Consider the following 24,180-nt stretch of genomic DNA (forward strand, 5'->3'; position numbering starts at 1 on the left):
ACTTGTCAGGCTGTAGAGAGTGGTGTAAGAAATTTCATGCAAGACTCCATATCTGTGCCCACCAGAGGTCATCCGTGGGTTATAACTTTCGCGCAGAAGTTGCTCCATTTTGGATATGTGCATATAAGGTATTGTTTGGTGAGGTCCCTGTGTATTTACCGTCACATTGAACCCAGTTGATGTGCTTGGTTGGGCATGGATGAAGTGACTGACAATTTGAAATAGCCAAAACGTGCCAAACAGATATGTTATAAGCCGCCTGAGGTCCAACTTACTCAGTCTCAGTAGCTGTGACCTGGTTATAATTGTTAAAGTCACATTACAAAGGGGTACTATATGACCACGGAAACCTCAAGCCAGTTGATATATTAGTAGATCCTGTTCATAAGACAGGCGATTGTCACATAGCTGTGACTAAAAGTATAAGTATGTTTTCTTTGAAGGTTTCTTGACTTACAAAGAACATTTTGGTCGCAAGGCCCATTGACACCGTCCTCTGTTGACAAATTCGAAGAAGTTTATTTCTATAAGACTTACAGTGCAAAGAATTTATGTCACGGTACCTTGGTAACGCGTGATATTATCCTTCCATATTGAACGATTACATAAATGGGATTCGTGCAATTTCTAATCATCATGCCAAAATTCAAAGACTGTGGAAAGACTGTGTCCACATTGACATTCAACATTTACCTAGCCTAGATACTTTCATACTCAAAGAGCGCACGTTTCCCTGTCACAACTTAAGCAGACAGCTGTATAACCGTACAACACACAAAACAAAGTTCCAAATGAGCCGCGATGAAGATATGTAGGAATATGGACTGTTATAGGTGTCCTGGTAAAGACTTCTGTGCAGAAATTACTGCAGTGGTCCGGAAACTACTTCAAACACATCACCCTAAATAACGGGAACCTAAAATGTTCATGTCAATGTCAGAGTAAACTCTTGGACGCCCTATGTACAACTAAGTACGCCCTAAAGTAACGGCGTTAGATGAGTGTTTTAAACATCAATTCGGCACATGTACGGTAAAAGACTAGTTTTAGTTGTCGGCGAAGTATTTACATGGCTCTTTATTAAATATTGCAATGCCATCATTTGTTCAGTACAGCAATAAACACATCCTCTACCCGACATAACTTGTTATGTCAAGATCCTTGCTAAGGACAGGACCGTATGACAGTCATGGTGTTACCTCTCTGACGATGAACTGAACTGAACTGAACTAGGTAACGTTGACAAATTTCTAAAAAGACGTTTATTTCTTTCAGGATTACAGTGCAAAAGAGCTTGCCATGGTGACCTACAGGTGAACCAGTGAACGTAGGATATGTTTTATCTATTTTTGAAAGAGTACGTAAATGTGATTCGTAAAATTCCTAATCATCATGTCAAATTCAAAGACTATGAAAAGTCTGTGTCCACAATTTACATTCAACATTTACCTAGCATAGATACTGTCATGCTTCAAAGAGCGCACATTTCCCCATGTCACAAGTTTCATCAGTTAAGGCATTGTACAGAATTTTGCAGACAACTGTGTAACCGAACGACACATAGATCAGAGTTTTAAATGCACTGCGGTGAAGATATGTACGAATATGGACTATTCCAATGTAGGACTTCTGCGCAGAATTACTGCAGTGGCCCGGAAACTACTTCAAACATTTGATCACCCCAAATAACGGGAACCTACTATGTCAATGTTCGAGTGCATTTTTAGATACCCTATGTACTAATCACGCCCCAAAGGAACGATATTAGACAAGTTTCCAAATCATCTATTTAAGACTTGTACATTATAAGACTAGCTATCGGCCAGGTATTTTTATGGCTCTTCATAAGATATTGTTATGTATTAATTTGTTCCGTACAGAAATGGTCACATCCTCTACCGGACATATATCGTTATGTCAAGATGCTATTTAAGATGACTGAATAGGCAGCAGTACTAAAGATGATTATTAGAATATGTGGTGACCTATTTAACCTTACAGAGTCTTAAGCTGGAATTTTCAGTCACTTAATTCTATTTGTAGACGTAAAGACATAGTTTGAGTATGTTCATATGTTCATGAATGGCATGTTCTTGGCTGTTACACTGATCCACGTGTGATATTTGATTGCCCTACATACCCGAGCTGTCGGCCATGTATTTTTATGGTTCTACATGAAATATTGCAATGTGATCATTTGTTCCGTACAGCAATGAAAACATCCTCTACCCAATAACTTGTTATGTCAGGATGCTAGTTAAGGGCATGGCCTTATGGCAGTCATGGTGTTACCTCTCTGAGGATGAACTGAACCTGACTAGCTAAGGTGACTAAATAGGCAGCATTGTTGATGATTGGGATTAGGGTGGACTGCAAGATGTATATGATAGATAGTACAATTTATGGATTACATGGTTCAATGTAATACGATAGAGATATGTGATACTAATTTCACTTTTTATTTAATTTTCCATAGTTTTAAATTGTCGGAGAACTTCTTGCTGCAAAATGTAAAGAATCACTGTGTCAGACAACACCAGGTAAGATAAAAGATAGGTTCATAACATAATTTTTGGATGAAGGAAAGAAATTGTCCACAAAAGTATTGTCTCTGTCACAGAATCACACATTGATAATTGTAATGACGACAGTATTTTCAGAAAGCATTTGTGACAGCTTATCATAATTATGTAAACAATGATTTAAGAACCCAAACAGAAAAAACACTAGCAACTACAAATTAATTTCGAAAACCCCATATTTGAGACGTTGGTGCTCGCAATGAACACATATCGATCAAACATTTCTATAACTATCCCTGTGAGACATAATTTCGGAAATCTTTGAATACTGAAGTTGCTCAAACACCTACTTGTTTTTTATGCCACTTAGGTCATATTTTGTGGTCCAAGTCTGTATTCCTTTGTGGTTATCTATAGAAAAGCATCATGCACACTGTCAGAAGACTAAAAATGAACAATAGCCCAAACGTGCTAAACAGACATGTTATAAGCCGCCCGAGGTCAAGCTTACTCAGTAGCTGTGACCTTTTTATGATTGTTTAATGCACATTACGAAGGGGTATATTATGAGCACGGAAACCTTAAGCCAGTTGAGATATTGGTAGTCCTTGTTCATAAGGCAGACAATCTTCACATGGCTGTGAATAATAGTATGAGCATCTTTAAAGCTTTATCGATTTACAAAGAACATTTTGGTCACAAGGCCTATGCACTGACATCGTCATCTTCCGTCCTCTGTTGACAAATTTGTCATGAAGTCCATTTCTATAAGGCTTACGATGCAAAAGATTCATGCCACGGTGACCTAGCAACACAGGGTATTTTCATCTATTTTTAAAAGATTATGTAAATGTGATTCGTAAAATTCCTAATCATCATGCCAAATTCAAAGACTGCGAAAAGACTGTGTCCACAATTGACATTCAACATTTACCTAACCTAGTTACTATCATACTCAAAGAGCGCACATTTTCCCTGTCATAAGTTAAGGCGTTGTCCAGGATTTCGCAGACAGTTGTATGCAACGAACAGCAATGAACACATCCTGTACCCGAAATAAATTGTTATGTAAAGATCCTAGTTACGGTGACTAAATAGGCAGCAATGCTGAAGACGGGTGTGAAATATGTGGTCCCGATTACATGACCCATTTAATTTTACAGAGCCTTTAGCCGGAATTTGCGGTTTACCGTAGATGTGGACTTATTTTGAATATGTTCATGAATGGAATGTTCTTGGCTGTCACACTAATCCACGTGTGATATTTGATTGCCCCACTTACCCGAGCTGCAGTATGCTCTGTAAATCGTCCTGGTCGGCGTCCCACCGGACCACATCAGCCACTGACCCGTGTTTGCTATGTAGGTCATTTCTGGTGGCTTCTTAGGCACTTATGTGAACAGGGACCCTACTATGTCCAAGTACGCAGCACTCGACCAATAATACGAACTTCAGACTAAGAGATTGATAGGACGTGGTTACACTAATGAACTTAAACAAACTTCGAAAGCTACAAGGCTTGAACCACATGTCGGTATAGCTCAGAATCCACTGCTTACGGCTCTGTGGTAAGACTGCCCTGTTCGAAGCCCACAAGAGCACAGCATGGCGACCCAGGTGGCGATCCAAACTCTACACGATGCCAAGATGACTCGATCCGCTGAGAAGAAACAGCTCTCTATCCTCAACGGCCGCCTCGCCTCCTACATCGTAAAGGTGCAGGCCCTAAACCAGAGCAACACCGCCCTAGAGAGTCAGCTGCAGGCCGTCCAGGCCAAAGCTGCCCCCGTAAACAAGGGGAAGTACGAGGGGATGCTGAGTGAGCTGCGCGCTCAGGTGGACGAGCTGTCGAAGCAGAAGGCCCAGGTGGAGGTCGAGAGGAACAGCTGGCAGACACAGGCAGAGGAGTGGCAGGGAAAGTACGTTAATTGATATGATATGATATTGCTTTTGAATATGAAGACAGATTTTAACTTCGTTTACTTTTACCCCATTCCACTCGCCACACTATCTCTGTAACCGAAAATATATCTATTATGTCTATTGGAAAGCGGGTCTTAATAAATAGCATTAATGATAACTACCCTTTTGTGTAATGTCAGCTTCAACAAAACTGTTTTTTTGTTGTTTTTTTCCTTGGTTGGTTGGTTAGTTAGTTGGTTGTTTAATTGGTTTGTCGGTTCATGAAAAGTAAACAAATGGAGTATATCAAATTTACTAACCATGGTTCCCATGTTTGCTAGGTGCGAATATCAGAAATCGGTGCGCTCCGAGCTGAATGCCGAAATCAAGAAGAACAGATTAGTAAGTCTTTGTCCTATGTTCATTTTTAAACAATGTCATAAAAAGACAATATAAAGTCCGATTCAATCAGATCAACCTATTCTAATTAAAACAAGGGCAGTTGCACTTGAAGTCGTCTTATGCTTCGTCTGTTTAGATATGGAGTATCTGTCTAGGTAAGCTAGGTAAGAACAAGTCAAAACATGTGTACAGTTGGATTGAGTACAACATTGTAACAAAAAACGCAGAGTGGACAGCATGGTCTTTCAATTAAAAAGTGGGGGACCTTCCACAAAATGTTTGCATATAAGATCCTTTCGCGTTACCACCATCAAACAGTCTTTAATGTTTTAGGCACTGGAAATCATCACAGCGGCGCGTTCGGGCTTCGAGAGCAGGCTGGTGGCCGCGCAGGGAGAGATCGAGGCTGTGAATAAGAATAACTCTGCGGTAAGCACGTCCGTCTGTCTGTCTGTAATGGCTATTATTCATTTGCAAGAAATATGATAATAAAAAGGGTATGTCGTTGCTTATCGATATCAATAACCTGTGCATCAAATCTGTTCCTCGTCAAATGATCAAGCTATGTATCGACGACTTATTTCATTAGTAATCGGACTGTAACCCAAAGACCTTTTCAATCACATAGTAGAGCTACTTCTAGTCATTTTTAGTTATAGAATAAAGCATAGATTTACTCCGTAAATGACGTATTATCTTACGTATAATACATTATATATAATATAATAAATAACAATGGAAATGTACTCTAGGAAATAACACATAACCCTTGCAAAAAACCTGCTACATGTTGTTGCATTTTACAGGGGATAACAGCTCTGCGGGAAGAGTTGGCCCGGACTGTGACTGCGATAGAGGCAAAGCAGGCGGCTGTGACTGGACCGGACCTCAGCAACACCCTGAGGGAGATCCGTGAGCAGTACGAGGTGGTCGGCCAGGCGAACAGGCAGGATGCTGAGGCAAAGTACAGGGAGAAGGTGAGAACAGACAACATTTATCCGGAATGTTTGTGTTTGAAAATACCTTTTATTAACGCATCCTTGTTACGTGTTATAGGAATACAAAATAAAAGACCAAGAATCCTCCGATGATAGCTTTAAACAAGGCTTAGAGCTAGACATGTAAAGGTTAGGTGTGATCATTTAGTGTACATGTTTCCTGGCCATTCACAGTTGTAAACCTAAGAATCTGATGAAGACCATAATGTAGATGATTCAAAAATAGTTTTCTTCCGGTTTAATGGTGTCTTCAATACGAGTTAGATCGATCAGAAATGGTCAACTGCTTTTAAATACTAGTCTTAAATGATAAGATTTATTCTTGTCCTTACCATAACATGTTACCAGATTAGCTTTGCCAGATGAAGCCTGTTATTAAGTGCCGATGATGCTATTTGACAGTTTGTATTTCTAACCTAAGTTTGCGGAGATAGCCCTGCAACGGCAGAAAGACAGCGAGGCTCTGGCAGCCGCCAGGGCAGAAGTGTCTGAGTTCCAAAAGAAGATCGACACCCTGAGGGCCGAGTCAGAGTCTATCAGGAGCAAGGTGAGTGGGTTTACGGTATAGGGAGGAACTGGCTGTTGGGGGCACAATGGGTCTGTGGATTAAATCTCAATTTCGCAATCCAAGGGGCACAGAACGTAACAAACGGGGGGCTGCTTGAATAAATTGCAGCAAATCAAAGTCGGCCATTGTGCGTTTCCAACCGCTATCTTTCCAGCCTGTTATCACTAAATGAAAGTTGTCATGAATTCTGAACACTTCTATTTGTTCGTATTTTACTACGGATATTCTATTCTGGAGTTCACGGAGTTCTGGAGTTCAAGTTCGCGGATACAAGTGCGTAGAATCGTGCAGCCCGGAAACTGCTAACGGAGGGGGGCAAGGGACCAGTCCCTGGCCTAGGCACTAAGGCAGGTAGGCCAGTGGAGTCATCGTAAGGCCAGCTCATAAATAATCTCTAAAATGCACCTGTTCTCTTGTATCCATAAAAGAACCTCGCCATGGAAAACAGCCTGCAGGTAACGGAGACCCGCATACAGAAGGAGATGGAATCGTACAGGCAGACCATAGGCAAATGCGAGGCGCAGATCGAGCAGATGAAGCTGGAGACGGCACAAAATCTCACCAACTACCAGGAGCTGATGAACGTCAAGCTTGTGCTCGACTTTGAGATAGCCGCTTACAGGAAGCTGTTGGAGGGAGAGGAGATCAGGTACAGGCACAGTTTCTTCATGTTTCATGTTCCTATATCTATTCCTGGCACTGTCAAAACTAAAAAAATGACTTATATAAGAGCTAAAGGTGGTATATCACTACACTTTGGGCGCACGTCCACCACTGCGGGGCTCAATGACGCAGATGCACCTTCCTTGAACCTAGAAGTGCCCCCACGGAACCTAGGGGTGACGGTTGAAAACGCAACGTTTTTTTTTAAAGTTAAGCAATAAAGCAAGTGGAAGACACCATGCCATTAACAGTATCTGATGAAGGTTATATTTTTGCATCTTTTACACCAAGTATTAAAAGGTACAACATTTTATCACTGCTATTTTGGAAGCACTTCTAATGATTTTACAACGATGTCCACAAAGCTTGTATTTGTATACATACTAACTTAAAAGTATATTTTGACTTGTTTTACTTTCTTGCTTTTGGACTCTTGAAAATTTGTCTTCCTACTCTTTTTGCATATCAATTCATAGTTAGGACAAACATACTCCACAACTAGGACTCTTTTGCATATAAATTCACTGCAAGGACATAAAAACCCTCCCCAACAATACTTCTCCAGTGTCACCGGCGAAAAACAACGGATGTTGTTTGAGACGTCTGACCGTTTCCAAAAAATTATCCAGTTGCTTGAGTAACTGCTTATTGACGTATCTTATTACCTGGATGTCTAACCTTCATCGACTTATCTTTTGATTTATTTGATGAGAAGTAGGTCAGTACTTTATTCTTTCTAACACCAAATAAGTAACTGGTTCATCAATTCATAAACCTGAAGAAATGGGGAAAGAGACTGTCGTACAGCGTTGAAAAAGAAAGCATTTATGTTGGATATTACAAGCAGTCGAATAATTGCTGATAGCATGCTGCCGATAAAACACCAAACTTGCAGTCATTCGGACCCATAAATGATAAAGTAATGTTTTATTCTCACCTTTTACAGATATTATAGACTCGGACATCACTGGTTTGACAATATATCCGTCGACAATGAAAATTCTTCATGTCATATGAAAACGTATAAAATATCAAACATTTTCATGTGAAAATTGTTGAATAGACCTATATACATACATCATTACACATTGTACATGGTACAAAACACATAACCAATCGAGTCAAATCTGGTATACGGCTCATGTTCATTCATTTGGGTCCTTTTTTTTTACAGTAAAGGTCTTTCATGGTTATTTATAACAAATGTAAAATATAATTCACCATTATCAGGGAAATCCTTTCATAACGCATACTATCTTATTTTGGGGCATTTTCATCATTATGTGACTTTTCATAACATGACAAAGCTGCGATATCCAACAACATGTTCATTTAGTCTAGAAACGCTACAGTGCCACACGCCAGTGTGAGAAAATCAGCGAAAATAGTGAACGGACCCCCAGTTGCGCAAGCGTGCCCCAAATACAATGAGATACCATCCTGATTGACACGTGAACATGGAAGACAAAATGATTCAATTCTAAAGTTTACTTTTTTTATTCAATTTTTAGTTTATCACTTTATAGTTAAGAACTTCATTTTTTTTGGGTAATTTGTCGAACAATTCACAACATCACTGGATGCATGGACAGACAGGTAAAAGCAGACGATTGCCACCTTTTCAAGGAAAACAAAAACGCAGTTATGACCTGATTGATACATGTCTGCACGTGTTTCCCCGGTATATTGTGTTTTTTGTTGATTTTGCAATATTTTAACCACATCTGTATTTCTTCCTGGAACAATCGAGCTGTAATTTGCAACACACCAAATAGGACCTTTCGAAATTTTAAACTGTCTTTGCCAAGGAGTGAAAAAAATCTTATCAGTTGAAAATTTGGGTAAATCAACTTTTTTTAATGTCGGGAAATACAGTTAATCTTGTTCCAGAATGACTTCTACCTAGTATACTGATGAAATTTCAAGTTAATCTTTATTTTTCCCCATAGGCTGCTCGGCCAGGCTTATAAGCCCCAGTCGGTTGAGACGCAGGCGCTCGAGCCAGTGACAGCACGCCGACCGCGCCATGAGAAGGAATAATGATGTAGATCTGAAGTACGTTTTCATAGGAAATCTCTAATTGCTTTGACATATAATATATTTTGATATATCATTTGATATCTATATATGAGTGGAAGATATTTATTTGCATGTTCTTTCCCATATGGGCTAAATGCAGTGATTCAGAAGTCTGGAGCTATGCCATCATTATACCTATTGTCTACATGCCTCATTCATCTGTTATCTGTTACAATGTTGTCTGCGGCTGTCATTTTACAAACAAATAGTTCGTAATTGGTTGAAAGCAACGCTAAAAGAATTGCGTATATCATTGTATATAGAACACCCTACTAAAAAGTGGACTTCATTTCCTATACGGTTGGAATTACAAAGTATACAGAGTATGTAAATCAAAAGAGTCCGGTTCTTTCTTCCAACTTCAATTTGTAAGGGATGATCACTGATTCTTAATTTAGCCATGGCGCGGCGATAGTTGGAATTATGCCTGTTCGGGTACGGTTTTCATTCGTATGTATGTTTGATTTTTCTAAAAGTTGTAAATTTGTTTCCTTGATTTTCGCTTTACCATTAGAATTCAGTCCTGAGTAGAATGGAGGGAAATTTAGTCTTTGCTTCACTTCCAACTGCGCTGATGGCATATTACGGCAGAGTGCAACTTTTCTTTCCCCATTATTTTGCGTTTCATTATCAGAATATAGTACCTGAAATCTGTATAGCCATTAATTAACCGACAATGACATCATTAAGCATGCCTGACAGGTAGAAGGTCTTGGTGGCCGTCACCTGTTCGTGGAACTTGACTTTGACCTGGCAGTTGCCATGAAAACCTCGGAAGTCGATACGTGAATCAAACATACTTACGAATGTCCATACATAGAGAAGCATAAAATTGGCTTTATCAGGATCAATGACATGTTTGTTGCTTGATTAATTCTCCCTTAAAAGCCCATTACCGATTCGCCGGATGACTACTCATGAGGTTGTCCATACATCCTTGACTCAACTTGGCAAGTCAATAATTATACCATCGCGACTAAGAAAATTACAACATGCACACACGCACGGGTAATCAAAATTGTTTACTTCAGGCAAATCAGTAAGACAAACAATCAAGAATGTTGGACCATGTGCGACTCATTCTCAACGGTCAAGTAGTTCGATCACTGCATCTGCCATAACGCCAGAACGACTTACGGTAGAACCACCAAATCTGATAAATTGTTCTAAAATTTAGTTGGCAATAATTTTTTTAAGTTTTAAAACTTTTTTGTGTTGCCATGGCAACATGTTTAACAATGCATTTTCACCTTTATTTGCTAAATTACTGTTAGTTTCTGCTGCTTACAAAAATAAAATCCTATGTTTTCTTAAAAATGTCATAATTAAATATGAATGAATAATACTGATTTGAAGACGTAATCAGCCAAAATTCAAGATGGTGGACAATATTACCAGATCAAGAATGACTAGTTAGTATCCTATTTTTTTAAACACAAAGGAATGTATTTAAAGGAACATTCTTTATAAATCTTATTAAAAAAATTAAGGTGGTGGATATAAGATGGTGGAGCTCAAGTGGTATTGATATTGCCTTTGGCAACAAAAGTCGTAAAAACATTATCATTCTATTATTTACACTTTTTCTGTTATCTATATCTTTTGTAGCATACCTTGTTTTCTGGGAATACCCCTTTCCATGGTTTCATACAATACAATCAAAGTGATGACGTCATAATTACGTCATATTACTCCATGTGAGGTTGTTTTGCAGAACGACTCACCCGGAATTGTTGAAGAAGAAGTCCGTGTAGGAAAGGGAAGGAATGGTACAATCAGTATTCGTCCGATTTTGCTGGTGGCTACAGTTTCACTGGTTTGTACCTCTCCAGTTATGAAACAAGTCGGAACTGCCAATGCTTGTCAAGCTAATCCATAACACTACAGAACATCCAGTAACGTCGGACAAAGCAGCATAAGAGGTCGTACACTCTTTGCCAATATGATCAGTATTTTGGGAATGAAAACGAACATGCATTATTAGCGATTCTTTCAATGTCTTGCATTGTCTCGATCTCAAGTGTATGTTTTATTTGCCTACAGATATATAAATTTTGCGATATTCCCATGTCCTTAAACACATTGCGTTGGCCAGTGCCATTGCATCCTCTGAACTCCAGGTAATGTTGACTGTATGCATGCCCTCTCAGTCATATTTTGTCCATGCAGCTCATAATAAAAATCATTCAAAGACTAAGCCAGGTTCGCAGAAACGTTTATTTGTCAGGAGCTTCTACAATTTTATGATTCGTTAGATATTCAATCTTCAACTTTTGCATTGTTAGTGTTAACATTTTGAACGATATAATGTATTTGGTCCTTCACGCCATCTTTAAGAATATTTGCCCTATGGAAACCATACAGAATGACATCACATGGCTTCCCTATATCTCTGGAGCACAAACTGTAGACTTAAGCTGGATACAATGAATTTCCTCTCTAGCTGGAGGACTTCAACTTGACCTCACACCTGACCTCACGGCTACTGACCTATGCTAACGACTGCTGACCCCACGACTGCTGACCTCACTGACCTCGATTGACTTCACCGAAGAGTCTGTCAAAGGGGCAGAGTCAATGAAAGATTATAGTAAGAAGCTAAAACATGTAATGACGACGCATTCAGATTATCTCTGCTTGAGGATAACAGTTCTTCAGATTGCTTAAAGATGCAGCTCCATTTTACTGATATGCAGCGCATAAGAAAAGTGGATCCACAAAACAAAACTTTGCAATATGCCTGAGTCAGCCTATAGGTGTAACATACGTGACAGAGATTGTCATTCTCGTGTTGGACTTTTCGGCCATGTTTGATGCCGCAGAGCTGATATGACTCAGGGATTAACCATGGTGAATATTAAGCGGCAGAGGCCACATAAGATTCATTGTCATCCAAATCATTTCAGTAATCGGTCCTGAAGAGAAACACAGGACTGGTAAAAAATTATGGACAGCAGCCCCACCTCAGCTCCTCCCCCTCCAGCAGCTTCCTGTAGGCCGCTATCTCCACGTCCAGGGATATCTTGATGTTCACCAGCTCCTGGTACTCCACGGTGTGCTGGTACACCTCCACCTTCATCTTCTCGATCTGCCACTCCAGTTCGCCGATAGCGAGCTTGCACTCCGAAATCTCCTTCAGTCGGCGGGCTTCTGTTTCTGCCATGTTCGTCTCCAGGGAGACAGACTGTACAAACACAAAGTTCAGGAGAGGCACCGTTGTACAATTGGCAGTGCAGTTTTTTTGTTGTAACCGCATGTCAGCATTAAGACATCAAAATCATTGGAAATAAGGCATTAATTCTAACGTCTATTGAATAAAAATTGCCTCAACTTATCTACATTGTAGTTTTGATGGTGTCGATTGTGAACCAACAATGTTATGTTTTCTTACCTTACAGCGAAATTATATTGGAGAATATTGTGGTGTAAGTAAGTCCAATTGGTAGTTAAACCGACCTTGTTTTTTAATGTCTCAGTCTCGGTGACGATGTACAGTAGAGTCCACTTCAGGTTGGTCAGCTCGGACCGCAGGGCAACCAGAGACTTGTTATCCGCCTCCCGCTGCCGGGACAGCTCGCTGAACTTGGTTTTGAAGCAATGTCGATGTTAGATTGTTTTGTTTGTTTTGTTATTTCTCTGTGTGCTTCTGACTTTATGCTACATCATATATCTAAGCTGTGTTACGCCGAAGGGCCGTTATACCTGTTATGCAGATACAGATGCAGATACAAATACAGATACCGAAATCAAGCTCATTTTCCGAAAAATAATATGAAACCTTATTTCTGTGTACGTTACAGATATTGTAACTTTTAAATTAATTCCTACTTTGGAATAGTGTCTAAGAAAAACACAATCAAATGAAAAAAATTAGTTTTTATTGTGAAGGACATGACATTCAAGCATTTCTTATATCAGTGCTCTGATCAAGAAGGCTGTGATATTGACATTACATACTGAAAACTTAACACAGCTCTGCAGTTTGTCAAAACATGTCACCCATTCTCACCTTGAACTTGTACTTGGCCTCGGCCTCCTCCCTGTTGGCCTGGCCCATGATCTCGTACTGCAGGCGGATCTCACGCAGCGTCTCGCTCAGGTCTGGGCCTGCGATGATCGGCAACTCCATCTCAACTATGGACACGGCCTCGTTCAGCTGGTACTGCACCTTCAGTGTCTCCTGTGCGGGAAGCACAACATTTGCATCTTGAGATGATCATCTACAGTTTACTTACTGCGTGATATAAAACTTTAAGTGGGAAAACCTTTAACGACTTTGTAGTTTCTTGCAACTGAAAAACTATTGACAATGTAATGAGTAAGTTCAAAGGTACAAATAAATCATTTTTCGTTTGCATACAATTTCCAAGAATAAGAGCTCAAAACATCCACGAGGTGTCAAACACTACAAAGACATATTCACCTCAGCATAGACACTTTTCAGGAACTTAATCTCCTTCTGTGCTGTGGTCAGCCTGTTTTCCACTCCAACACGCTCCACAGTCGCCACATCCACCTCCTGAAACATATCGGGAATAGTACTTTAAGCATCTTGTATATACAAAGCAATACTCCAAATAAAGTTAACAATTGAATATGTTGACGGCATATCAGCACCATGGGGATCTAATTGAACGACAAACACACCTTCTTGACCGCTGCAAGTTCAGTCCTCCTCGCTGCAGTCGCGACAGTCTCGGCCTCGCATCTGCCAGGAATCAAAATGAAATGAAAATTCAAATCATTTGTTTATTTAAACGTAGACATGTTCTACTCTGATAATGCGTTTCATGCAATGAATGACTATTCAGAGAAATACAGTTTCTTGATTTCTTGCTTTTTTTTCGTTTTATAGCATCATGTGTGACTTACTTCGCCTGCCACTCCTCGGCCTGTGCCTGCCAGCTGGCCCTCTCGGCCTTCTGCTGAGTCGTCTCCTGCGTGAGCTGGTCCACCAGCGCGCGCAGCTCCGTCAGCTCCGTCTCGTACAGCTCCGAGATGTTCGATTCCTCGCTCCGACTCGCCTCCTGGATCCGGATCTGGGTCGTCAGCTTGGTGTTGCGCTCCTGCAGGGACCGCACCTTCTCGATGTAGCTGGCGAAGCGGTCGTTCAGGACCACCAGCTCCCTCTTCTCGTCGCTGCAGGTCACCCTGGCGTCAGCGAGGGTCTGCAACGCCCCATCTGTGGCCCCATCGGTCGCCCCATCGGTGACTGGCTTCCCGTCGCCGACACCGGCTCGTGATGCTTTGGTGGCCATGACGTGTCCTCAGAGCTCGAGTGTCCTGCTGCCCCAGTATCTGTCCCGTGCACTACTTCTTTACATAAACTTGATTTGAATGACATGGCCATTTCCTGCCAATCTGCTCGTCCCATGAAGTTTGCTATTGGCTACGTTCTTCCATGATATAGAAACGTCACAGCAAGGTTTACCAAGGGCATAGCCGACCCCAATGTGTCAGCACATCACAGGATCACAACCTGACGTTACAATCTAATGGTTTTATATATAGAGAGCGATGCGTCGCTCCAGAACTTTCAAGCTTCGTAGTAGCATGTGGGGCAATCAAATGTTTGAGGAAAAACAAACCTCGAAGCTTGCTAAGGGGAATATGCTGTCGAATTCGTCTGCATTCACATGTATTCCCAATAAATACAGAAATATACGTGTAGTTATTAACCAGTATTCGAGGTCATTTCGTGAAAGGCCCTACAAAAACTTGGCAAATTGACCATACTTTTATTGTACAATTGTCGAATAGATGCTTTAAAAGCTGGTTTAACATGGTACCTTCAGTGCGTAGGCTATACGAAGGGCATCAAAGGGTTCACTCAGGAAACTCACATTTCAGGTTCCTGTTATTTGTGGTGTTTTGTGTCGTTTCTATGCCACTGCGGACATTCTACGCAAGCATCTTAAGCTGTTACGAACCTTATTCGTACATGTATTCCTCCCAGTGCCAGTGCACTTTTTGAAATTCTGATTTATGTGTTGGTATACAGATGTCTGTCAAAGACCGAACAGCGCATAAACGGATGGAAACGTGTGACACGGAAGAATGTACGCTTTAAAGTATCATAGTATCTAGGCTAGGTAAATGTTGACTGATAATTGCTGATACAGTCTTTGAATTTGGCATGATGCTTAGAAATCTTACGAACTACATTTGTGTAATATCCATAATATGTTTGATAGGAAAAAATTGTCTAGTGTTCCTTTGAACTATCCTGTCAGTGTACCTGATGGTTCTTTAGAGATGACCACAAAGGAATCCAGGCTTGGACCAATAAGTACGATCTATGTCGTATCAGACAATAAGTAGATGTTTGGGTACCTTCAGTTTTCCGAAACTATTTCTCACAAGAAGAAATGTTTGACCTGAGCACTGCTTTTTCGAATTTCCCCAAATTCACTCAATTTAGAGTTTGCGGGGAAAGTCATGATGTATAAACTATACTTACTTTAAGGCCGTGAAAGCTGTCTAGCTGTGGTGAATTTGGTCCCAGTAGACCGCGATCTTTCTGCTGGTCTTCTCCATGATCCAGATTTCTCACTGATCTCAGGCAAAACTTACCGTACCGATCCAAGATGCGTCGATGAAGGTTAGACATCCATTTAATAAGCAGTTACTAAAGCAACTGGGTATGATTTTCGATACGGTCAGACGTTTCAGATAGCATCCACTACCTTTCGTTAGTGACACTGAATTGATTTGGGAAAAAACTGGTCTCTTATAACCTAGCTATAAATGCAAAAGAGCTAATGACAATTTTGGATGTCCAATAGGAAACAAGGTAAGACAAGGTTAAAGACAATTTGGATTTCAATAGGAATGAACAGTAGTCTTCAGCTTTACCTTGAGTTACCTCGTTTCCTATTGGACATGTAAAATTGTCTACAGCTCTTTTGCATTCATAGACAGGGTATAAGAGACCAATTTCTCCCAGATCACTTCAGTGTCACTGATGAAAGATAGTGGATGCTATGTGGAACGTTTGATCATTTCCAAAACACATACAGTTGCTTGAGTAACTGTTTTTGGCATATCTCATTACTTGGATGTCGAACCCCCATCGACGTATTTTTTTAAAGATAAGTTCATAACGTTAACAATGATATTTGGGTTTTGATTTAATCCTCTGAATCTGATTAATCATTCGGCTAAAAGAAATACAGGCAGATCTACAGGGTACACAGTGTTGGTATCAACCGTTTACATGGTATTTTTATCAAAATATTTTATGAGTTTGTTTTTGATGGAGATGATCATGCGGGCTTTACGGGTACTGCTGGGAAAATTACAATCCGCTGATGAATTCTCTGGGATCGGGTAGTCGTGTTTGCGGGGGTAGACAAACTGTTCCTTAGGGGGTAGCAGTAGTCGATGAAAGACTAGCGTGCTTATTAGCTAGGGAGCAGACTTTGCATGTGTGGTGGGCAGCGTCCATTCAACAGTTCATATTTGATTACTGCCATGTGGAACTTGCGTCGGTACTGGAATAAGAAATGTTCATAGCTGTCATAGTGATTTACGTTCGATATCTAATTTCTTCACATATCCGGGCTGTGAAAACCCTGCATATGGTCCTAGTCACCTTCTGGCTAGTTTAAGCTGTCGGCCATCCATTTGTATGGTTCTTTTATAAAATATTGCAATATAATCATTTGTCCCGTACAGCAATGAACATAATCCTCTGCACGACAGAACTTGTTATGACAAAATCTTAGATAAGATGACTAAAAAAGCTGCAATGCTGAAGATGATTGTAAAATATGCGGTCCCGAATTTATGACCTATTCAACTTCAGAGAGCCTTTAGCCGAAATTTGTGTTTCAACAAGGGGTCACTTATTTCTAATTGTAGACGTAAAGGCATAGTTTGAATATGTTCATAAGTTCATGAATGGAATGGTCTTGGCTGGCACACTGATCCACGTGTGATATTTGATTGCCCCACATATCCGAGCAGCGGTATGCTCTGTAAATCGTCCTAGTCAGCGTTTGGACGGATTACATCAGCCAATGACCTTTATCTTCTATATAGGGCATTTTGGGGGGCTTCCTATGCATGTGCAAATAGACCTCTGTCCCTGTACGCAGCACCCAACCAATGATACGCCTTCCTGAGTAAGAGATTGATAGGACGTGGTTACACTGTTGAACTTAAACAAACTTCGAAGGCTACAAAGCTTTAACCGCATGTTGGGGTAGCTTAGAATTCACCGCTTACGACTTTGTGGTAAGACTGCCCCGTTCGAAGCCCACACGAGCACAGCATGGCGACCCAGTTGGCCAAGATGACCCGGACCGCTGAGAAGAAACAGCTCTCCGCCCTGAACGGCCAGTTCGCCTCCTACATCGAGAAGGTGCAGGCGCTGAACCAGAGCAATGCCGCCCTGGAGAGTCAGCTGCAGGCCGTCCAGGCCAAAGCCGCCCCCGTAGAAAAGGGGAAGTACGAGGGGATGCTGAGTGCGCTGCGTGCTCAGGTGGACGGGCTGTCTCAGCAGAAGGCTCAGTTGGAGGTTGAGAGGAACAGCTGGCAGTCTCAGGCGGAGGAATGGCAAGGAAAGTACGTTGATAATATGTTATTGTTGTACGAATGAGCAAATGATTTACGCGTTCTCTTGGCACCCATGGCGCTCACTGCGCGCTCTCTTGGCGCTCATTTTTAGATCGCCGTCCTTTTCGACCCGGCTAAAAACAGTCGCGGAGATGATGGCGACCTGAGCGACCATGGCGCTTCCAACACAATCTTTGTGTGCTTTTATGGCTACCTTGGCGATTCCACTACGCTCTCATAGCGCTCTTACCAATTTGAGGTCGCAGAGAGAGAGCGCTGTGAGGGGGTATTACATTATTGTTGTTTACTACCTCCTTATGTTAGCTTTTACCTACAACTTTGCTTGTTACATCGGTGACAGTAAAACATAGTTAAACAATTGGGCTATATCAAATCTTATAAATATGCATGGTTTTCCTTATCAATAGGTGCGAAGAGCAGTATACGGTGCGCTCGGGGCTGAAGGCCGAAATCGAGAAGAACAAAACGGTTAGTCCTAGTCCATTAGTTCTTTTAATAAAATGTAAGAAATAAAAAGAAAGAATACAACAGAAATATGTGCCCACTAACCTGTTATCTTTCAAACAAGGAAGGTAGCACTTTAAGTCGTCTTATGTCTGTTTAAATACATGTAGCAAGGATCCGCTTGATTGACTTAATAGTGGCATAAGTTAACAGCCTGTTCCTTCAGTTAAGAATTTGTGGGACCTTAGCAAATGTTTGAATAAGATTTCTTTACCGCCATAATACATCCCTCAATATAATTTTTTTAATTGGTTAACTGATTTTTGGCGTATCCTGCTACCTATAGCTAGATGTCTAGCCTTCAACGACGTAACAGACCTTAACGTTTTAGGAACTGGCAACCATCAACGCTGCTCGTTCGGGCTTCGAGAGCAGGCTGGTGGCCGCGCAGGGAGAGATCGAGGCCGTGAATAAGAATAACGCTGCGGTAAGCACGTCCGTCTGCCTATCTGCCTGTCTGTCTGTCTGTTACGCCAACCATTCAGTTGTAATAGAAAACAAGCGTAAGTCGTTGCCTATAAAAAAACGTACATCAAATTTGCTCCTTGTCAAATGATCAAGCAATGCATCAATGACTTCTTTTATTTATGTAATCCGACTGTAACCGAGAGATCTTTCCAAGCACATAGTAAAGCCAATCTTTTGAAATAGAATACAAGATAAAGTTTAATTTATTCCGCAAATGATTCATTATCTTAGGCTACACGTTGATACGCTATACGTTGTATAATAAGTAACAATATATATGTACTCTAGGAAATAACACATGTTGTTGCATTCTACAGGGGATAACAGCTCTGCGGGAAGAGTTGGCCCGGACTATTACTGCGATAGAGGCGAAGCAGGCGGCTGTGACTGGACCGGACCTCAGCAACACCCTGAGGGAGATCCGTGAGCAGTACGAGGTGGTCGGCCAGGCGAACAGGCAGGACGCTGAGGCAAAGTACAAGGAGAAGGTGAGAACAGACAACATGTATCCTAAATCGTTGTGTTTGAAATATAGTTCTTTTGTAACATAACTTCTACAGGTAGAAATACCAAAAACGACCGAGGAACTTAAACTCGTACCTTTAACCAAGGGAACGACGTAAACATGCGTTATGTGTTGACAATTTGTATAGTTAGGTGTGGTCGGCCATGCAACCATACCAATTTATACAAGGTAGATTATGTTGATGCACATATATGTAGATGGCTATTGGAATAATGGCGCCTACGAGTTAAATCAGAAATTGGCCAACTGCTCGTACAATTTCTAATAATTCAATACCATAAGATGTTACCAGTTAGCTTTGCCAATGAAAAGCCTAGTATAGCATGTCATTACGTACCATTGCTGTTATGTGATAGTTTGTATTTATAACCTAAGTTTGCGGAGATAGCCCTGCAACGGCAGAAAGACAGCGACGCTCTGGCAGCCGCCAGGGCAGAAGTGGCTGAGTTCCAAAAGAAGATCGACACCCTGAGGGCCGAGGCCGAGTCTATCAGGAGCAAGGTGAGTGTGTTACCAGTATAGGTAGGAGCTGGCTGTTGGGGGTAAGTGGGTCTGTGGATTATATCTGAATTTGGCACGCTAAACAGCACGAATAGTAACAACCAACTGGACTCCTCGATCACATGCACTGGTACATCGTAGAAAATTTAGGTCGGTGATTGAACATTTTTAACTGCTATCTTTTGAGCTTGTTTGGACGTAGCTAATTTGCTATGAATTTACTCTGTTCTATATGTTCCTATTTATCGTGGCAATTCCCCGCTGTGATCATCGCCAGGCAAACTCATACATAATCTTTAAAATGCACCTGTTCTCTTGTATCTGTAACAGAACATCGCCATGGAAGACGGCATGAACCAAACGGAGACCCGCATACAGAAGGAGATGGAATCGTACAGGCAGGCCATCGGCAAACGCGAGGCGCAGATCGAGCAGATGAAGCTGGAGATTGCACAACATCTCACCAACTACCAGGAGCTGATGAACGTCAAGTTGGCGCTCGACCTCGAGATAGCCGCTTACAGGAAGCTGTTGGAGGGAGAGGAGATCAGGTACAGGCACTGTTTTGCCATGTTTTATGTTCCTATGCATCCGGCAGACCCTGTATTTATTCCTAGCCCTGTCAAAACTTAGTAAAGAGGCTTACAGCAACTTGGCACGTGAAACGGGAAGATGAAAGGCTTATTTCACATGAAGTGTACATTTACCATGATTCCATTCTGTAGCTTAATTTTCTAGATTTCTTTTTTAACCTATTCATAATTCATATTCATGTTTTTGTTTGTAATTTGTCGAGGGATTTGTTAATCGTAATTTACAACATTACTGGGTGGGTAGACAATTCAAGTAAAAACAGATGATTTTTACCTTTTCAAGTGCCATCGCGAAAAACTAAAACCCAATGATTATCTGATTGAATCAATTTTGTTCATAAATTAGCCTACGTCTTACCACTATCTTTATTTCTTGATTTGTCCCACAGACTGGCCGGTCAGGCTTAGTCGCCCCAGCCGGTTCAGACGGCCCAGATCACCGAGCCAGTGGCGGCACCACCTCAGTAAAACTATTCAAACCCCGTCATGGGAGAACGTTAGGACATAAAATAAGATTTTATAGCGAGTCTCTAGTAGATTAGATTCATGTCACATTCATCGGTACAAAAAATATCAATCAAGGTACCGTCCAAGGAAGAAGAAAGAGGGCATGTCAACATAAAAGATGGGTGGATAATATCAGAGAATCGACAGGCACGAGACAAAGTGAAACAATGAGAAATGCAGGAAACCAGTAAGGGTTGGGAAACTAGTTGTCAGATCTTCCCTGGTGCCCCAATCCTCGAATGGTTACACAAAAAGCGCAAATTTGAAAGATGCTATGGTTGGATGGTTTCATCAATGGATGTCCTCACAGTTCATATTACCCGCAAACACCGTTGCTATTCTGGTAAGACAATTACGAAACGGCAGCTAAACTGCCAGGTCAGTCATGATATATATCAAGAGGAAAGCATGTTTCTGCCTTACGTAATGATACACTAGGTTGGCGAGCAGCTTGGATGACAAACAGCTACGTACAGAGTATAAAGACATGGAGCACCACATGTATATTAGTGCACCTTGATCGGAAACTACTGTGGTATTTTTAGGAAATATAGAAGCATGGAACGTAATAAAAGAAGATCAAACTTAAAGATTGTTTTCTGAACGGTTCATTTCTTCATTTCATTATCAGAAGCTGGTAACCGTAGATAGCTAGAATCTGTAGCCGTTAGCCAACAATGATGTCATTCGGCGTGTCTATATCCACGGCCATCGTCCCGTCTCTTGGTGACAGGTAGACAAGGTGGCAATCAACTGGCATCGGAACTTTACCCACTAATTGCCCTTTGTTGGTCGGTACGCCAGTCGATGAAGACAACCTTCCGCCAGCGGCGGCCTGCCTTTCCGGCCTGTATCCTTTCGTTTAGCATACAGTAGTGAAGCAATGACAATTTCCGAAAATACTGGAAGATGCAATTATATCCATAACCAAGAATATCGCTAATTACTTATCTACGAAATAGATGAACAGAAGCCAGATAAAGTATAGAGACAATGCTTTAGTACGGCATTTAAGATGGCAAAGATAATAAGTGAATCAAGTTTAACCCTATTCAGACAGGCCTCTTTTGGTCAACCTTGGTAGTTGGGGTGTCTTTTGAGACCCACCCCTTGTAACTCCTGCAACTCTTTAACTTATCATATGACTCATTATATGACCACGATATTTTAAAAACTGCTCGAGACATAATAATGGAAGATTTCAAGACGTTTTAGGCTTTCATAACGCAAGATGGCGAAATTGTGACGTCATCAGATTGACTGTATTGGTTGGAACCATTAAAGATGGGTACTCTCAGAAAACTTTAAGCCATGCTACAAAAATGTAACAGCAAGTGATGATAACATAATAATAATGTTTTTACGATTTACGTTGCCGATAGTAAAATCAATGACGTCAAAATGACGTCATAAAATAATATCTTTCATATGTACGTTATCAGTTGGGCTTCACTATCCTATATCCACTACCTTGAACTTTCAAAATACATTTTTAGATGATAGCAAAAGACAATTGGAATGGACTAAAATGTTTATTTGAATATGTAAATAATGAAAATTGCCAGGTAGTTACGTAATAATAAGCTATATATTTCTGGCAAGGTCATATTCTTTACCAGACCATGAAGGGACACACAAATAAATATAAAAATAAATAAATATGGTCCGCCATCTTGGATTTAGGCCGATGACATCATAATCTATTCACATGTAATGATGAAAATAACATAGCCAAGATATAACAATAACAAGATTTCTAAAAAAAATTCTAAATGACATAATGTTTCATTTATGTAATAGAATAGCACTAACATAGCAAATGGACATTGTATACATTATTAGAAGTAGAATTAGCCATTTTTGTTAAACATGCCTATCAACAAATGAATGCCATGGCAAGACGAAAAAAAATGAATTTTTTCAAACTCTATAAAACTGTTGCCAACTAAATTTTAGGTATACTTTTCAAATTTTGTGGCTCCAGCATAAACTGTTGGTATTGTGGCACACTACCTGTATGTTATCACAATTCACCAGAACACGCTGCGAGTTGTATTGAACTCCGTCCCAGTACCCCCGCAGGTTGACACCCTCCACGGCAAGGTGGCTGAAGGCGAATCGCATGGCGTCCTTTTACCACACGCCCTCTTCAGCTCTTCTGGTTCCTCTAATGTCAGTTTTGTCACCCAGATCATTAAAAAAATAAGTATAACATTGAAACTGACGTACACGTCTTTTTACCTGTATGGTGATGACATAATGAAGGCACTGCTAAGGCACGACAGAGGCTTCTTTATTATTTGTGTTATTTATTGAACTCCTTGTCTGCCGGCGTATGATTCCTTGTCTGTCACGGTACACTCTTACATCTCATGTTGTTTAGGTGGATGGTTTTATCTAAAATGGACTATTGCAACGTAATATGGGGCTATTGTGGTAAGTGTCTGTCCGATGAACTACAAAAACTCCACTGAACCGGACAGCTAGACTTATACTTAAGGTTTAACATACACACATCATGTTGTCGGTGATACTGCCTTGGGCTGGACAACCTTAACATCCAGGAGAAACTTGCACCTGCTACAAACAATGTACAAGGAACTTAACAATGAACTTACTGAATATATCCATAATTTTCAAAAAGACTTCTGACTCTCACAGTTATTCCATCCGGCACAGCCTGAATCTATCCATGAAACTACTGCTTGTACGTTTGGAATGTGGGAAGCGCAAGTCTACCACAATCACTAGATTGCCCGTCAAAATCTGATTTTAAAGCCAAATGCAAGACCTGGCTGGTCTGACCACTCAACGACGAAATGAAACTGACGACTATGATGTGTATTATTGCTGTTATATCATGAGTAGTATTTATTTGTTATCAATATTACTGTTTTTATTAGTTTCATAATCATTAATATTTATTCATGATTTTGTTAGTTTGAACCTTTATTTTTTCATGAAAGCTCAAATCGGCTTGCAGGCCGATTTTCATAGAGGTCATGAGGGAAGAGGCAAGGGTCAGACAAAGTATATGACAGAAACATCATTTAGAGTCCTTATAAGTCCTATAAGTCTATATACACAACTTTTACATACATACAAAGAAAAAAAAATCGATACATGATTCAAGTCCGTTTATTTGGCCGTTCCCATAACTTTAAGAGTCTCTTAAAGGAAGCCAGAGTTGGGGCTGTGCGTATGTCCGGTGGTAGACTGTTCCAGATTGTGGGTCCACGGAAGGCGATGGCTCTTCTGAAGGTTTCTCGGTGGGGTTTTGGCACAGCGAGTTGATTGCTTGTGCTTTGCCTGGTTGAACATATTCTTCTTGAAGATAAGCTTTTAGTTATATTTCAATCCATACTAC

General features: G+C 40.7%; 3 protein-coding genes across 3 annotated transcripts; 2 read left to right on the plus strand and 1 right to left on the minus strand.

The window, feature by feature from the left end:
* The first annotated feature begins 3,844 nt into the window (after window positions 1–3,844).
* Window positions 3,845–21,403, plus strand: LOC118403028 (non-neuronal cytoplasmic intermediate filament protein-like). The gene is made up of 7 exons (XM_035801468.1): window positions 3,845–4,441; window positions 4,766–4,826; window positions 5,160–5,255; window positions 5,633–5,803; window positions 6,246–6,371; window positions 6,821–7,041; window positions 20,696–21,403. The coding sequence occupies exons 1-7, from the start codon at window positions 4,128–4,130 to the stop codon at window positions 20,712–20,714; spliced, it is 1,008 nt and encodes a 335-aa protein (XP_035657361.1). The 5' UTR covers window positions 3,845–4,127; the 3' UTR covers window positions 20,715–21,403.
* On the minus strand, window positions 11,361–14,429 carry LOC118432759 (non-neuronal cytoplasmic intermediate filament protein-like). The gene is made up of 7 exons (XM_035844379.1): window positions 14,007–14,429; window positions 13,782–13,842; window positions 13,558–13,653; window positions 13,144–13,314; window positions 12,591–12,716; window positions 12,098–12,318; window positions 11,361–11,691 (listed from the first exon to the last, which is right to left on the minus strand). Exons 1-7 carry the CDS (start codon window positions 14,390–14,392, stop codon window positions 11,661–11,663), a joined length of 1,092 nt encoding a protein of 363 aa, XP_035700272.1. The 5' UTR covers window positions 14,393–14,429; the 3' UTR covers window positions 11,361–11,660.
* Window positions 17,326–19,252, plus strand: LOC118403078 (non-neuronal cytoplasmic intermediate filament protein-like). The gene is made up of 4 exons (XM_035801522.1): window positions 17,326–17,702; window positions 18,122–18,182; window positions 18,550–18,645; window positions 19,004–19,252. Exons 1-4 carry the CDS (start codon window positions 17,410–17,412, stop codon window positions 19,235–19,237), a joined length of 684 nt encoding a protein of 227 aa, XP_035657415.1. The 5' UTR covers window positions 17,326–17,409; the 3' UTR covers window positions 19,238–19,252.
* Window positions 21,404–24,180: the final 2,777 nt, after the last annotated feature.

This window comes from Branchiostoma floridae, chromosome 2 (assembly GCF_000003815.2).
Source record: "Branchiostoma floridae strain S238N-H82 chromosome 2, Bfl_VNyyK, whole genome shotgun sequence".
NCBI classification, from domain to species: domain Eukaryota; kingdom Metazoa; phylum Chordata; class Leptocardii; order Amphioxiformes; family Branchiostomatidae; genus Branchiostoma; species Branchiostoma floridae.

Bases quoted from the DNA above. Each gene is read 5' to 3' on its own strand.
- LOC118432759 (XM_035844379.1), bottom strand. From the start codon at position 14,392: ATGGCCACCAAAGCATCACGAGCCGGTGTCGGCGACGGGAAGCCAGTC. The intron at 13,843-14,006 runs GTAAGTCACACA...GATTCCTGGCAG, and splicing joins GCCGAGGAGTGGCAGGCGAA to ATGCGAGGCCGAGACTGTCG. The intron at 13,315-13,557 runs GTGAATATGTCT...CTTCCCGCACAG, and splicing joins TGAAAAGTGTCTATGCTGAG to GAGACACTGAAGGTGCAGTA.
- LOC118403028 (XM_035801468.1), top strand. From the start codon at position 4,128: ATGGCGACCCAGGTGGCGATCCAAACTCTACACGATGCCAAGATGACT. The intron at 4,442-4,765 runs GTACGTTAATTG...CATGTTTGCTAG, and splicing joins GCAGAGGAGTGGCAGGGAAA to GTGCGAATATCAGAAATCGG. The intron at 5,256-5,632 runs GTAAGCACGTCC...TGCATTTTACAG, and splicing joins TGAATAAGAATAACTCTGCG to GGGATAACAGCTCTGCGGGA.
- LOC118403078 (XM_035801522.1), top strand. From the start codon at position 17,410: ATGGCGACCCAGTTGGCCAAGATGACCCGGACCGCTGAGAAGAAACAG. The intron at 17,703-18,121 runs GTACGTTGATAA...CCTTATCAATAG, and splicing joins GCGGAGGAATGGCAAGGAAA to GTGCGAAGAGCAGTATACGG. The intron at 18,183-18,549 runs GTTAGTCCTAGT...TTAACGTTTTAG, and splicing joins AAATCGAGAAGAACAAAACG to GAACTGGCAACCATCAACGC.